Genomic DNA, 13,355 nt, shown 5'->3' with positions numbered 1-13,355 from the left:
AGAGCGGGCACACCAATGGGCGCCCGCGTTAGCAGCACGTGACACCTCCCCCTGCTCCCATTCATCAAGGGGGGGACGGTGTCGTCCTTTCAATTCATTTATCTGCAGGAATGATTGCTGCTATCAGTCTCGCGCTCACCGCCCGGCTGAGGAGGTGAAAGTTTCTCCCCAGGAAGATAAACCGCAAAAGACAATATTGTGCATGATTTGCGCCTTTTCTTTGGCTTTTTCTTTCTTTCTTTTTTCTCCCCCCCCCCTTTTTTCCGCAAAAAGCAGAGGGGGAAAAAGGAGAGTGAAGGAGCGAGAAGGCGAGCCTGAGAGAAAGGAGAGAGAGAGAAAAGAAAGGGCGAGGGGCTAGTGGAGAAGTAAGGAGGGGCATACGGCGCGAGGCGGAGAAAGGGCGAGTAGTAGCGGCTCCGGCGCTCACATTCCTCTATGCTACAAATCCGGGAGGAAGTTTTTTTTTGGGGGGCTGAGATGCTCCTCGCCTTTGCCTGGGCAGCCTTGACGCAGGGTCCTCTCGGCAGAGACTGAGCGGCGAAAAGTGCGAACCGGGCCGGCGGGGTTTGCTTGGCGGGCGCCGGAGCCCGCCTTGCCTGCGGCCCGGAGCCGTCCGGCTTCCCAGCGCTTGGTCAGGCGGGCGTCCCGGCGCGTCGCGCCGCTGCCTGCGGGCTAGGACTTCGCGAGGTGGGTCGACTCCTCCTCCCTCCTCTTCTTCTTCTTCCTCTTCCTCCGCCTCCGGTTCCTCCTCCTCCTCCTCCTCCTCCTCCTGATTTTCCCTCCTCGGCGGGCGAGGGTGGGGGGGGCGGGGGAGGCCGGGGCTCGCCCCGAGCAGCCACGATGCTCCTGGACGCCGGCCCCCAGTACCCCGCGATCGGCGTGACCACCTTTGGCGCGTCCCGCCACCACTCGGCGGGCGACGTGGCCGAGCGCGACGTGGGCCTGGGCATCAACCCGTTCGCCGACGGCATGGGCGCCTTCAAGCTCAACCCCAGCTCTCACGAGCTGGCCTCCGCCGGCCAGACGGCCTTCACGTCGCAGGCCCCCGGCTACGCGGCTGCCGCGGCCCTGGGCCATCACCACCACCCGGGCCACGTCGGCTCCTATTCTAGCGCAGCTTTCAACTCCACGCGGGACTTTCTGTTCCGCAACCGGGGCTTTGGCGACGCGGCAGCTGCAGCCAGCGCCCAACACAGTCTGTTCGCTGCTTCAGCCGGAGGCTTCGGGGGCCCACACGGTCACACGGACGCCGCGGGCCACCTCCTCTTCCCTGGCCTTCACGAGCAGGCGGCGGGCCACGCGTCGCCCAACGTGGTCAACGGGCAGATGAGGCTTGGCTTCTCCGGGGACATGTACCCGCGCCCCGAACAGTACGGCCAGGTGACCAGCCCGCGTTCGGAGCATTATGCCGCGCCGCAGCTGCACGGTTACGGGCCCATGAACGTGAACATGGCCGCGCATCACGGCGCTGGCGCCTTCTTCCGTTACATGCGCCAACCCATCAAGCAGGAGCTCATCTGCAAATGGATCGAGCCCGAGCAGCTGGCCAACCCCAAAAAGTCGTGCAACAAAACTTTCAGCACCATGCACGAGCTGGTCACGCACGTCACCGTGGAGCACGTCGGCGGACCTGAGCAGAGTAACCACATCTGCTTTTGGGAGGAGTGTCCGCGCGAGGGCAAGCCCTTCAAAGCCAAATACAAACTGGTCAACCACATCCGCGTGCACACGGGCGAGAAGCCCTTCCCCTGCCCTTTTCCTGGCTGCGGCAAGGTCTTCGCGCGTTCTGAGAACTTAAAGATCCACAAAAGGACGCACACAGGTACGAAACCGCTGTTCTTGAGCCCCCACCCCCAATCCTGGGCCTGGGACCCGAAGTTTAAAAGTCAGCCGCCGGGGCGCACAAACCCCGCCATGCTTGGTTCTGGGCGTCAGGTTCCAGCAGGCAGGCAGTGAAAGCGTGCGCTGGTTTTAGTCTGAGGCTTGAACTTACGAAGAGGTATAGAGAGGATTGGACAAGAGGTATCTAGGAATATAGATTTTTACATGAGGGTTAAAAAAAGGCTGGGAGTGCAGAAAGACAAGCCCAGCTTTGTGGAGCCGTTGCAGCGGGCAACGCCAGTAGAGGTGGCCGGTCCTTGCCGGCAGCGGAGGCGCCAGCAGCTCCAGCTGCAGACAAATCTAAACATTTGCTTTTGGCTACCATCTTCCGCGAGGCACCTTAGTGAAGATGTTGTCAAATGAAGGAACTAAGGAAATTGGAGGAGATAGGATGAAGGCGCAGAGAAAGAAACAAAAACCGAAGGGGGGGTGGGTATTGAAAGCAAATAAGTTGGGCCTGAGGAAGCTTTCGGAGGCTTATGCATATTTAAAGAGCCCAATTTTAGTAGTGACTTGTTTTTGAGTAAGCTTGAAGAGTTGGGAGAGTCAATAGAAGCCGGAGAAGTCTTTTTTGTTGTTGTTGTTAGTTAGATTTTATGAGATAGTTTTCAAAACACCGAATGCTGTGTATTAGCCTTTAAAAATAAAGAGACCAGCCAGGAACAGTTAAAAGAAAAGTTCGCGGCGAGCTCAAGACTGTAGTCTGAGCCGGCAGGCCATTCCGGCCATTCCGGGCTCCTAGCTCCGGCAAGGCCAGGAATCCTGTCTGCTTCCCTATTTTGGTTTGCCTGGGTGATTTCTGTGAAGCGCGTTTGGAACTTGGGGTTTAAAGCCAGAGTGAAGGAAGAATTTGCGGCGCCGAGCTCTCGGCCCAGATTACCTTATAAAATGTGAGTGTGAGTAGAGGGTGGGGTGGGGTGGAGGAGGCGACGAGGGGGGTGCGGAGCGTCGGGGAGGGGGTGGGGGAGGAGAGAAGAGCAAAACAGCAGGAGAATCAGTTCTCAATGTGAAAATTAAAAAGCAAGAGCTAGGTAGAAGCCGCCCGAAGTCGTCTATATCGCTCTGGGCAGAAAAACTAGCAGCCAGACCTGCAGCGACTCCGGGATCTAGAAAAACTAGCATCACTGATAATAATAAAAAAGAATTAAAGCTGGATGTAATTGGATTAGGAGTTAAAGTAGTTCAGATATTTATAATGCCACTGCAGATAGACGACTTTGTTGAAGACCCGGGTTTTTGAACTTGCAAAGTACTAACACTGAGCTGCTGTCTTTTTATTTTTTTATTTGTTTTAATTATTGTTTAAAATTTTAAAAATAGCCGCAGGATTTGTTATCAGACTTCTCTCTTTCTTGCCTTCGCACCAGGGGAGAAGCCCTTCAAGTGCGAGTTCGAAGGCTGTGACCGACGCTTTGCCAATAGCAGCGACCGCAAGAAGCACATGCACGTGCACACGAGCGACAAGCCCTATCTTTGCAAGATGTGCGACAAGTCCTACACGCACCCCAGTTCGCTGCGCAAACACATGAAGGTAATCGCCGCGCTCTCGCTGCCGGCTTCTGAGCCAGGACCCGCTCTGCTCTTCTGCCAGAGCCCAGCGGCGAGTGGCAGCCGGGTGGTGGAAGGAGCTGGCGGAGGCAGAAAGGCCAAGGTTCCACTTAGCTGAGTGCGGCTGGGCAGAGGGGGCGGGGGCTGGAAAGGGTCATGAGGGCACCCAACGTTGTTTTAAGTTTACTTTTAAATAATGAAAGTAAAAAGAAGGAAGTACGCGACTGAATTTGGCCCAGGTAGGGAGATAGCCAGGGCTGTACCAGCGCGTTGACTCTGCCGGAGCTGCCGCCATTGTAGCTGGCAGCCTTGGCAGAAGTGCTGGGCTCTTGCACACAGACCTAATCATTTGCTTACCTAAATCTGCGCTAGCAAAGTACCACGGCTGCAGGAGGGACCGTCGCCGGCTCTTGCCTCAAATCCTGCCTTCCCCTTCCCAGATCTATTTTTCTTTTGTGAGTCCCGGAGGCGCTGTCCCTCCCTGGAGCCCTGCAGGGCGGAGGCGGGCAACCAAGCCTAAGTCCGGCGGGTCAGGCCTCCCAGGAGCTCAAGGGGCTTCAGCGCTGCGTGGGGAGACGGCAAGCGGCCTTCACCCGTCCTAGGCCGCCGCCGCGCGGGCTCTTTATCTCCTTAAAAACGCGACTTTATTCCCGCAGGTCCACGAATCCTCCTCGCAGGGCTCGCAGCCTTCGCCCGCCGCCAGCTCCGGCTACGAGTCCTCCACGCCGCCCACCATCGTGTCTCCCTCCACAGACAACCCGACCACCAGCTCCCTGTCGCCTTCCTCCTCCGCAGTCCACCACACAGCCGGCCACAGCGCGCTCTCTTCCAATTTTAATGAATGGTACGTTTAAAATCAGAAACAAAACACCGAACAAAACCCTATTTAAGAGACTGAACACACACGTACACAAAATATTACTGAATGAACCCTGCGAATCAACACAGCCCCCCTACCCCTCCCCCCCGCCCCAGACACCGCAGTCCTATTTTTTTTTAAACCTGCCAATAGACCCAGGACCGAGTAAAGAAAGAAAGCCCCAAACCCTTATTTTTTTTCCCCTTTTTTCCTTTATTTTCTTTCCTCTTTCTTTCTTTTTCCTTTTTTTGTTTTTGTTTTGTTTTTTTGTTGTTGTTGGCAAAGGTTTGGTAGCCAAGGGGCGGGAGGGTGGTCGAGGAGAAGGCGGCTGCCTGTCCGAGTGCTGCCAACCCCGACCGAGGGCCAGTTTCTCGTCGGAAATCGAACAGGCTCTCTGGGCTTGTTTTGTTTGTTTGTTTTTGTTTTACTTTGCATTCTTGTAAATACAGAATTATTAGCTTAAAACTGTACTGTTGGATTCTGTAAATAGTTATATCTCGGTTGGAGCGGGCGGGTGGGTTCGTGGCGTTGTGGTCTTTGCATTGGGGGAGGGGGGAGGGGCCGGGCGGGCGGGCGGGCGGGCGGGGGGGGGTGGGGGGTGGGCGGCCAAAAGCCAACTGTTTGTACTGAATGGCAAGAATGTTCTAGTAAATGTGTACCAAAATGTGAATTACTTTGTACGATTACAGTCTCCACGTCGACCTAACAGAATATTATTGGTATTAATGTGCTTTTTTTTTTTTTTTTTTGTATAAAGTGCAAACATTTCTCGTCCCAAAGTCTAAGTACTTTAGTGCAGTAAAATGTTGTTTCACGTCCTGTCAAGAATTCGTATAGTACGAGCCTGGATCTGCGTGTCAAACTGTTCCATTTGTTTATGTAAAGTGATATTAAAAAAGATATAAACTATAACTGTCCGTTGCTTTTGGCAAAAGATACAACCACATAATGTATATAATTCCTAGTTTCCATATTTATCCGCATGTAAAGGGCCGGTTTATTCATGTTACAGCTATTCAATATTTATGGCTAGAAAAACTCGTATGTACACTTTAGTTTCCAGAACTGTTTGGTAACCTTTCGTACCTTATTAAAGATTCTTAAATCTCAGTGATTGTGGTAGGAATTTCTTCTTCACCCCCAGCAACCTGCTGCCTCTTTGGCCAGCATTAGTGGGTCTCTAGAAAAGCTTTTCCAGAGTCCCTCGCCTTCCCTTTCTGTCATTGCAGGTCGTATAAACGTGATAAATGAATGCTACCCTGCTGGCTCTCCGAGAGGGTGTAATTAGTATTTATATCAAAATTTATGAAACAAATTTTCGGCCGCTGTATAATTTAAATGACCTTTGCAGACGTAGAATAACAACCATAAAAATAACAAAAATAGATTGCACAGGCGACATCAATATTAATGTAGGTGAATTGTCAGAAGCTTGGGGGCTCACTCTGCAGTGTTGCAAATGAACTTGAAGCAGGGGGTTCCGCTGCCCCCCAAATTAAATTCTCTGGGCTGAAACTGAGTTGCAGATTTACAATATCATATTTTAAATTGCTGTCTTCAATTAAACCATTTATAGCCATAACTAATTTTCAGGATATTGATGCATGTTTTTACAGACCTTCCTTCTTTGTACAAAAGTAAACGTCCATAAAGCGGTTTACTTATATTTCTTCAAATGTGATGCTAATTTAAATTAATTACTTCCTATGATATGTTATTATTCCTATAATTTTGCCACTGTTATTAGTTCTTTCAAAAATACATCTAGGGAAGAGAATTATTTTCTGTAATTTGATTATCTTTCTATCTCTTTTATTTATTTCTCATTTACTTAAGAAATTCGTTCCATTGGCTGGCGTTGATACAGTAAATTTGTAAATGAGGAGACAATATAAAAAATCTAAATTACTTGTGCTTAATGACTGTAGCAGAACGCCTTTTCTCTAAATCAGATTGTCTTTCTTGCAGTTTAGTTTGATAGATTTGCAAGCTATGCTGCTCCTTCGAAGTTAGCTGTGCTGGTAGGAACGCGAGCTTCTTTGTCTCTGGTTGTAGCTTGCATGATCGCCCCATTAAGCAGACAACGTAGGGGAGATCACAAATCAGGGCCTTGGCTGTAGCTGCAAGGGTGTGGATGTGTCAGAGCAGGAGGCAGAAACTGACCTCACTGTGGACAAGGACGAACCTGGACCTGCTTTTTTAAATATACTATGTGTGTTCAGAAAAACATAGGCCATACTGACTCTGAAAAGGAAAGTAAGAGGGGGGAAACCCTGCAAAAGTATGAGAACCCCTTAAGATACTGACATCTATTTCAAAGAGACTTTAATTTTTCAGAGTATATCATTGACCAATTACAAAATCAAAACGTTAAATTCTTTTAAAAAATCCTTTGTTGATATGTCTTTTCATCTCTTGCCATTTGTATTTGTCACTTTTGGCCAACAAAGTTTTCATTGGTGAAAGAGGGGAATTGGTGCAGTTTATGTAGCACATAAAAAACTGGAAGATGGTGGTGGTTAACTTTTTAAAAAATACTATTGTGATTATAAGAGTAAATATCAACCTTTCCTGAAAAGAGCGCCACCTTGCAAGGTTTAGCGAGATTTAAGGAAGCTGAACACCTAAACAAGAAATGCTGCTAGCTCCTAAAATTTGTGAGACCAAAAGCTGTCCCCAGTTGGCTTTGGAGGTTTCAGATTGATTAACAGTGTAGTATTTGAAGTGGCACTAGACATTAAGCCCAAAAATTTAAAAAAAAATAGAAAGATGAATGAAGATAGTTCCATCTCTCTAAGAAAAGAAGATAAACACCTCAATTAATAATCCTTCCCCTTCCCATAGAGATCAAAATGTCTGGGATCCTGACCATGAGTATTTATGATAATAACAACAGTATTTTTTAACTTTGTTAGTACATTTAAGAAGATAGTAAACGAGTGCTTTTTTTTCTTTGACCATTCTTAAAAGCTGTTTACTTCAATTTTGGAAATATAAATGTGTCACTAGTTGTTATGTTTCATGTGATTTTTTAACTTTAATATTATTGTGTATAATTATTAAATATACTATGATATATCATTTATAGGATATTCTAAATATAAATTTTAAGGGTTAATACTTATTTCAAAACTACTTCACATTTAAAAGATTTTTTTTTTTTTTTTGGCTTTGGCCAAATAATTTTTTAAAAAATCATTCAAGGAATACTGTGTGTGTTTGTGAATAATCTCCCTCACAGGAAAGGAACTTTTACAGTAGAAGGCAGTATTTATGCCAATGCCCATTATGCATTCTCTTCCCCAACACCCACCACAAAGAAAAAGTCATTAATGATGTAGGTTGCTTAAAATAATGCTTCAAACTTAAATGTAGTCTATTATTTTGCTGGTACCTTTAATGTCTGCTTCTTGAGATGTATTCTTCATACTTTTCTTCATGGGCTATTAGGTTTTGAAATACATGAATGTGAACAGCGAGATATATTGTTAGACCCTATTTAGCAGGAGCTGAATATGCTGCAAATGGCTGGTTTCTCTGTGTAGCTGTGGATTTTGGTTTAGGCAGAAAGCCATCCTGATTCATATTTCCACTGCATTGTATTCTTGGTACTATCAAGTGATTAGAACAACTGACAAGTTATTAAAAAGTTATATTGTGTCAACAAAAATGCCTAAGTACAAGCAATCATATTTGAGAAATGAAGAGAAATGAGTTGTGATATGTGTGTGTGTACATTTACAGAGTAAGCATATAAATATACAAGCACCATTTATATGGAGGTTAAGTAATTTTCAAACATTTCAGATCCTTTGTTTTCTTCTTCAAAAGCTACCCCCAACTGCTTTAAGCATTTGCAGCTGATGATTTTGATTTTTTAAAGTCAAGCATTCAAGTTAACCTTTAAGAAGCAAACCACCTCCAAAAGAAAGATGTAACCTTTCAATTGGCCCATATGCTTATCATTTTTTTTTTTTTTTTTTTTTTTTTTTTTTGCTTTAGCTGACAATGAAAATAGCACTAACCTTCTTTGGTGATGGGCCTGGCATTTAGATGTTTTTATTTGTTGATTGTGAAGTTTTCTCAGAACTTTTAAAGGACTGCAACAGAACTACACTCCCAAGCTCTGAACCTTCCAGACATCTCCTTTTTGGGGCCAAGATACAATAAGTGCGTTGGACTCCTGGTGAATAGTTAGTACCAAAAACTATAGTTAGTACCAAAAACATACTTCTTTCCAGGAAGCAGCTTGGAGAAGGCTATGGTCCTTAAAGAGCAGCATCAGTTTAAGATGGCTTGGGGAGTTATTGGCAAACTCCAAAGGAAGACATTGAACTTGTGGTGCTTTTGATTACTTGTAAACTATATATGAAACCATCAGATTTCAGACATTCCCAACTCACATTTCTTTCCTTTTTTTTTTTCAATGTGAAATAATAATTACAAATTTATCTCCTCCTCTCTAGGTGCAGAGTTCTCGCTTCTTCCTAGTATCAAGTGTAGTTCTTAGAACGTGTGTGTTCATATTAGGAAAAAAAATGTTTCCATGAAGATGGTCACAGTTGATATCACTCTCTGGTTTTAGAATTCTTGAAAATAGAGTGGCAATGAAAAGATGTATCCCATCTATGCCAGTTAACCACTAAAGGTTCATATTGCACATGGTACTCTCAACTTTTTACAACTTTTTACATCACCATCAGTAATATGTACTCATTCAAACTGGTTAGATATAGAAAGTAATATTTTATAAGGGTAACTATACAGCAATCTATTTTTTCTCAAGTGATAATCACTAGTTTGGGGAAAAAAAAGAAACATGTTAATAACTTTCTATATGTCACATTTGAGTCTTTTCTTCAAAGTTTATTGCAAATATAATGGTGTAATATACACAGAGAATGGGCAATATTCTCCATTAATTTATGCAAGACTGGTTGCTCCAGAGTCTCTCCCTGGCAAGAGGAAACAAGATCAAGCCAAACCAGGAACTATTTTTACCATGCAAGCCGAATTCTGGCATTAGTTCCTATGGTTTATTTCCACTTTAGAGCAAGGAGCTAGAACAGTATGAAGTTTCTAATTGATGCTATACTGGAGGTGGATTTTTCAAGAATAAAAAGTAGGATTTAGCTATCTAGTATGGAAATGACATTATTTGGCTGTGAAAATGCTAAAGACATACGACTGCTGTCATCTGTCCACAATATTTTGTGTGCCTGTGATGGTTGCAAGGAATCTCTAGTATATGCAGGGAAATTCACTGGTTGTGAAACTTAGTGATATTTTCACCTACACAAGAATCAACTATTAAACGTGGATATAAGCATGGAATTCATATCTTAAAAAAAAAAAAAAACCAACAATACCACCACCCACCAGACGTTCGAAGTCTAGATACCTTAGTAAATCTATTCTTTGTGTGACAATTCCCATTAAGCTACAGAAAACATACAGACGTAAAGAGGGTGAGAGAAGCTCACATCCTGATTCCTTTTTAAAAATTTTCTATCCTGGAAACGCCTCGCTTCTCGCAAAGAAAACTGAGTTGTGGAGGAAGGTAAAACCAAGAGAAAGAATAGAAGTGGACGAGTCTCTGAGTCAAGGGAGATTTTTGTCATGGAGAATTTCCTGAAAATATAAAAACACGCTTTTGGGTGGATGCGTGTGTCGGGATGGGGGGAGCGAAACCGCAAGACTTCGTCAAAGCACCTCCACAGAGGGCCGGACGGTCCGCGTCCGCGGGGCCCTTTGCGCCACCCTGCAGCCCCGCGGGGCGCTTTCCAAGTCGCTGCCGCGGGCCCGGGCTGCGGTTGGGAGAGCTGTACGCATGCGCGGCTCGCGGCCCGCGGTTCCACGTGCTGATGAATATGCAGGAGGCGCCTTTGCCCACGCGGGCTGCGGAGGGAACCTCTCAGAGGCTCGGGCCTGTGAAAGGAGCTGGCCGGGCTGCCAAAATAGTGCGGTGAGGAAGCTGCACGTGTTTGTTTTCAAACCGCGTTGGTTTAAGTGAGTTCACAAAGCCAGGCAGACTTCCGTAGGCTCGAGCCTATGCTCGTTGTTATCCGAACCGCAAGCTGAGCTGGCCAGGCAGAGTCTCCCTTATCCCAAGCGTCGTGCCCTGCGATGTGCGCAACCCCCAGCCAAGAGACAAGCACACTGAGAATTCTCCCTCTGCCTGTCCTCTCCTAAGCCGGAAGCTGCACCCCGGCCCTTCTTCTCCCTTAGTTCCAAGGAGAATACGTACCTTCCACTCATCTGGTACCTAAACAGAGCCCAAGTCTGAGATGAGGGGAGGGGGAAAGGGCAGTAGGGGTTTTCTTAGCGCCCACCCTCTTTGCCCAGCTATAGGCCTGAATGTCCCCTTATCTGTCTCTCTCCCCTTTTCCTTTCTTTCTCCTAGTTGCTCTTCCTCTCTCTGTGTCCCAGCCACCACTTACCCATTTAGGGGGCTAGCAGCAGCTTGGTCTAAGGTTTTCATCGACCCTTCCCAAATGATGTTCGTCACCTCTCTAGTTGATGTACTTTTGTTAAGCTCAAACGTACTTAGCTGATGACTGGTAGAGGAACTGCCCTGACTGAGAGACCTGGAAAGTGTGGACTTTGGAGAGAGAAATCAGGAGTTTCAGGCACTGGTGACATTCTTGGGGTTCTGCACGTTGCATGATATTTTGTGGCCATTGTATTGACAGTTCCAGAGTCAGTACATAACCTGTCCGGTGGAGTGACCAACTTGTAAACAAAGGGAAGGGGTGGTGGAGGGTTCCTGGATTATTCTATTTTGAGATCAGCCTCTATAGAGTTCTGTCTTTGGGTGTTTTAGTCGAAATCCTAGGTCCCCTGTCATCAGATAATGGCTGCCACAGGTTCCAATCCTCCTCTGGATTTTACTTGTAAATGAATGGGTGGACCCATTCCATGATACCCATCCCTCTGGCTTCCCCCACTGCCAACAGGAGAGCCCTTGTGTCACTGCACTGTAACCCAGGGCCAGCTTCACCCTTCCAGTTCTTGGGTGTGTGTGTGTGTCATAGCATCATTTAATCTGACAGCCACCACTCACTAAGTCTTCAGTTTAAGGGCGCGGCCCAGTGGTTTTGGAAATGTTCCTTCCAGGACAAGGCCTTTCCTCTTTCCCAGACTCTAGGTCTCAGAGCTTGATAATACGAAGATGGCATGAGAAAAGCCACAGGGACCTGGACCCACAGAGACCTGGCAGAAGCCTGTCACCCGCACACCCGGGGAATTGGCCTAACGGGTTGGAGCAGGAGGGTTCTCTTGTCTGAGTTCCCCAGAGGCCCAAGAGCCCAGCGTCTATTTCCTACGGCAGAAATCGCTTGATCGAACTCTCCCCGCCACAAGACCCACCTCACAGGGAACCCTTCGCGATTTGGGTCCTTTTGTGTTCGAACGCGTTGTTGCGTGTTGGAGCGGGGGCGCGATCTAGAGTCCACGGACTCCATGCTTATGATGAAGACCCGTGTCGGGCTCACTGTGAGAGGAAAGCTCAAACCCAGCGTGGGTTCTTGCGTTCCTCCCCAAAAGGCCAGGGCCCAAAGAACCCTTTTCATTTGGCGAGGGGCTTGACGGAAGGGAGGGGCGGGGGCGGGAGCGGGCCGGGGTCTGCTAGCCAGCGGCCCGGCGCGACGGACTTGCCCGGCTGCTCAGCTTGGCCGCCAGCATCCTTGCTGGCGACATGGTTGCTCTCTCCCGGGCCAGAGAGTGGGGACGCCTCTCCCCCCACCCCAACCACCCCCACGGCGCCCCCGGGTCGGCGCCAGAGCCCCGGAGGCCCGGAGGCTCTGGCCTGTTGGAGGCGAGGCGGGCTCTGTGGCCTCCTCCGGTCAGTCCGAGTTTAGTCTGCGGAAGCGACGGCGGGGGAGCGGGCCGGGGCCAAGATGGACCCCAAACCAGACAGGCGCTTTCCTTCCCCCACTCGCGCCTTAGTCCCTGCCCATATTGCCCGTCTTCGGTAGGACTATCTGCCCGGCTTCTGTCTGCTGCCAACCTTTCCCGAAATCTAGACCCCAGACTTGGTAAGTCGCGTTCTTCCCCCACCCCGCCCCTCCACCTTCCTAGCTGACTGGGCCCGCGACTTCGTGCACGCGCGTGGCCCGAGGCGCGCGCTGAGAAGTTGGGCTGATTTGGAGCAGCCGCGCCAATCCAGCCTCTGCGGCTGGTGTGTATGAACGCCGGGGACCCCAAGGTAGTGAGACATGTCGCGGGGCTCCCTAGTGAGGCGGGAGCGAAAAGGATCCTTGCTCTCTTGCATCCTCTTTGTCCCTGTGGACACCAAAATCTACCTTTTTAAGCTGGAGTTTTCTGCTGATCTCTAAAGAGTGTGTGTGTGTGTGTGTGTGTGTGTGTGTGTGTGTGTGTGTATGTGTGTATTGGGCTAGTAGCAGGGGAGCAGAACCGTCCCTTCCCCAAAGCAGTTTCTAATCCCTAAGGTCGCCAACAAAGTTTACTCATGGTTTCCATTTGAATGCTGTGAAGTCTTCGTCGTCGTCGTCGTTGTTCTTACTATTTTAAGTGAAGATTTCTCAGTCACGCTTCTCAAATATACGTGCCTCTTGAGGACATTTCGACAATTACCTTGTCCACTAACTGCACTCCCTTTCCTCTGGCGGGGGTGGGGGGAAATAAACTTAAATTTTCAGTAGTTGCCCTAGGACACGTCGTTTACATGTCACTAATGTGAAGAAAGAAGGAGAGAAAGAAAAACAGCCTTGGTATTTCTTGTTGGAACTCCGTGTGCTCTATTATTGAAATGTGAAAGATGGATTTTTGGGGGGAGGGGTAGGCAGGGCTCTGGAAGAGTGCTTTTGAACCGCGCTGCCCTGTTGCACGGGGCTGACCTTTGGCTGACACGGCCACGGAGCGGGCCGTTCGTTAACGAGGATTTGATACATTAGACATTCGAGCTGGGCGTGTAAACCCACACTCTGAATCCAGATTTTGCTCAAATTAGTGTATGAGGAAATGATCTTTTTAAGTCCCGAGGCTTAACCAAATGTCACGAGGGCCAATCGCTGCCTGAAAAGGGTAGTGAAGGACAGACACCCCG

General features: G+C 48.0%; 1 protein-coding gene across 1 annotated transcript; it reads left to right on the top strand.

The window, feature by feature from the left end:
* Positions 1-66: 66 nt before the first annotated feature.
* On the top strand, positions 67-4,457 carry ZIC1 (Zic family member 1). The gene is made up of 3 exons (XM_032346328.1): positions 67-1,822; positions 3,249-3,412; positions 4,086-4,457. The coding sequence occupies exons 1-3, from the start codon at positions 841-843 to the stop codon at positions 4,281-4,283; spliced, it is 1,344 nt and encodes a 447-aa protein (XP_032202219.1). The 5' UTR covers positions 67-840; the 3' UTR covers positions 4,284-4,457.
* The last annotated feature ends 8,898 nt before the right edge of the window (positions 4,458-13,355 follow it).

The sequence above is a fragment of the Mustela erminea genome, chromosome 1, assembly GCF_009829155.1.
Source record: "Mustela erminea isolate mMusErm1 chromosome 1, mMusErm1.Pri, whole genome shotgun sequence".
In the NCBI taxonomy this organism is placed as follows: Eukaryota; Metazoa; Chordata; class Mammalia; order Carnivora; family Mustelidae; genus Mustela; species Mustela erminea.
The sequence above is the reverse complement of the archived record's forward strand: the minus strand, read 5'-3'. Positions and strand labels throughout refer to the sequence as shown.

What these genes read in the sequence shown, in the direction of transcription:
- ZIC1 (XM_032346328.1), top strand. Translation starts at nt 841, where the DNA reads ATGCTCCTGGACGCCGGCCCCCAGTACCCCGCGATCGGCGTGACCACC. An exon ending in CCACAAAAGGACGCACACAG is followed by an intron (nt 1,823 to 3,248) that starts GTACGAAACCGC and finishes CCTTCGCACCAG; the next exon opens with GGGAGAAGCCCTTCAAGTGC. An exon ending in CGCTGCGCAAACACATGAAG is followed by an intron (nt 3,413 to 4,085) that starts GTAATCGCCGCG and finishes TTATTCCCGCAG; the next exon opens with GTCCACGAATCCTCCTCGCA.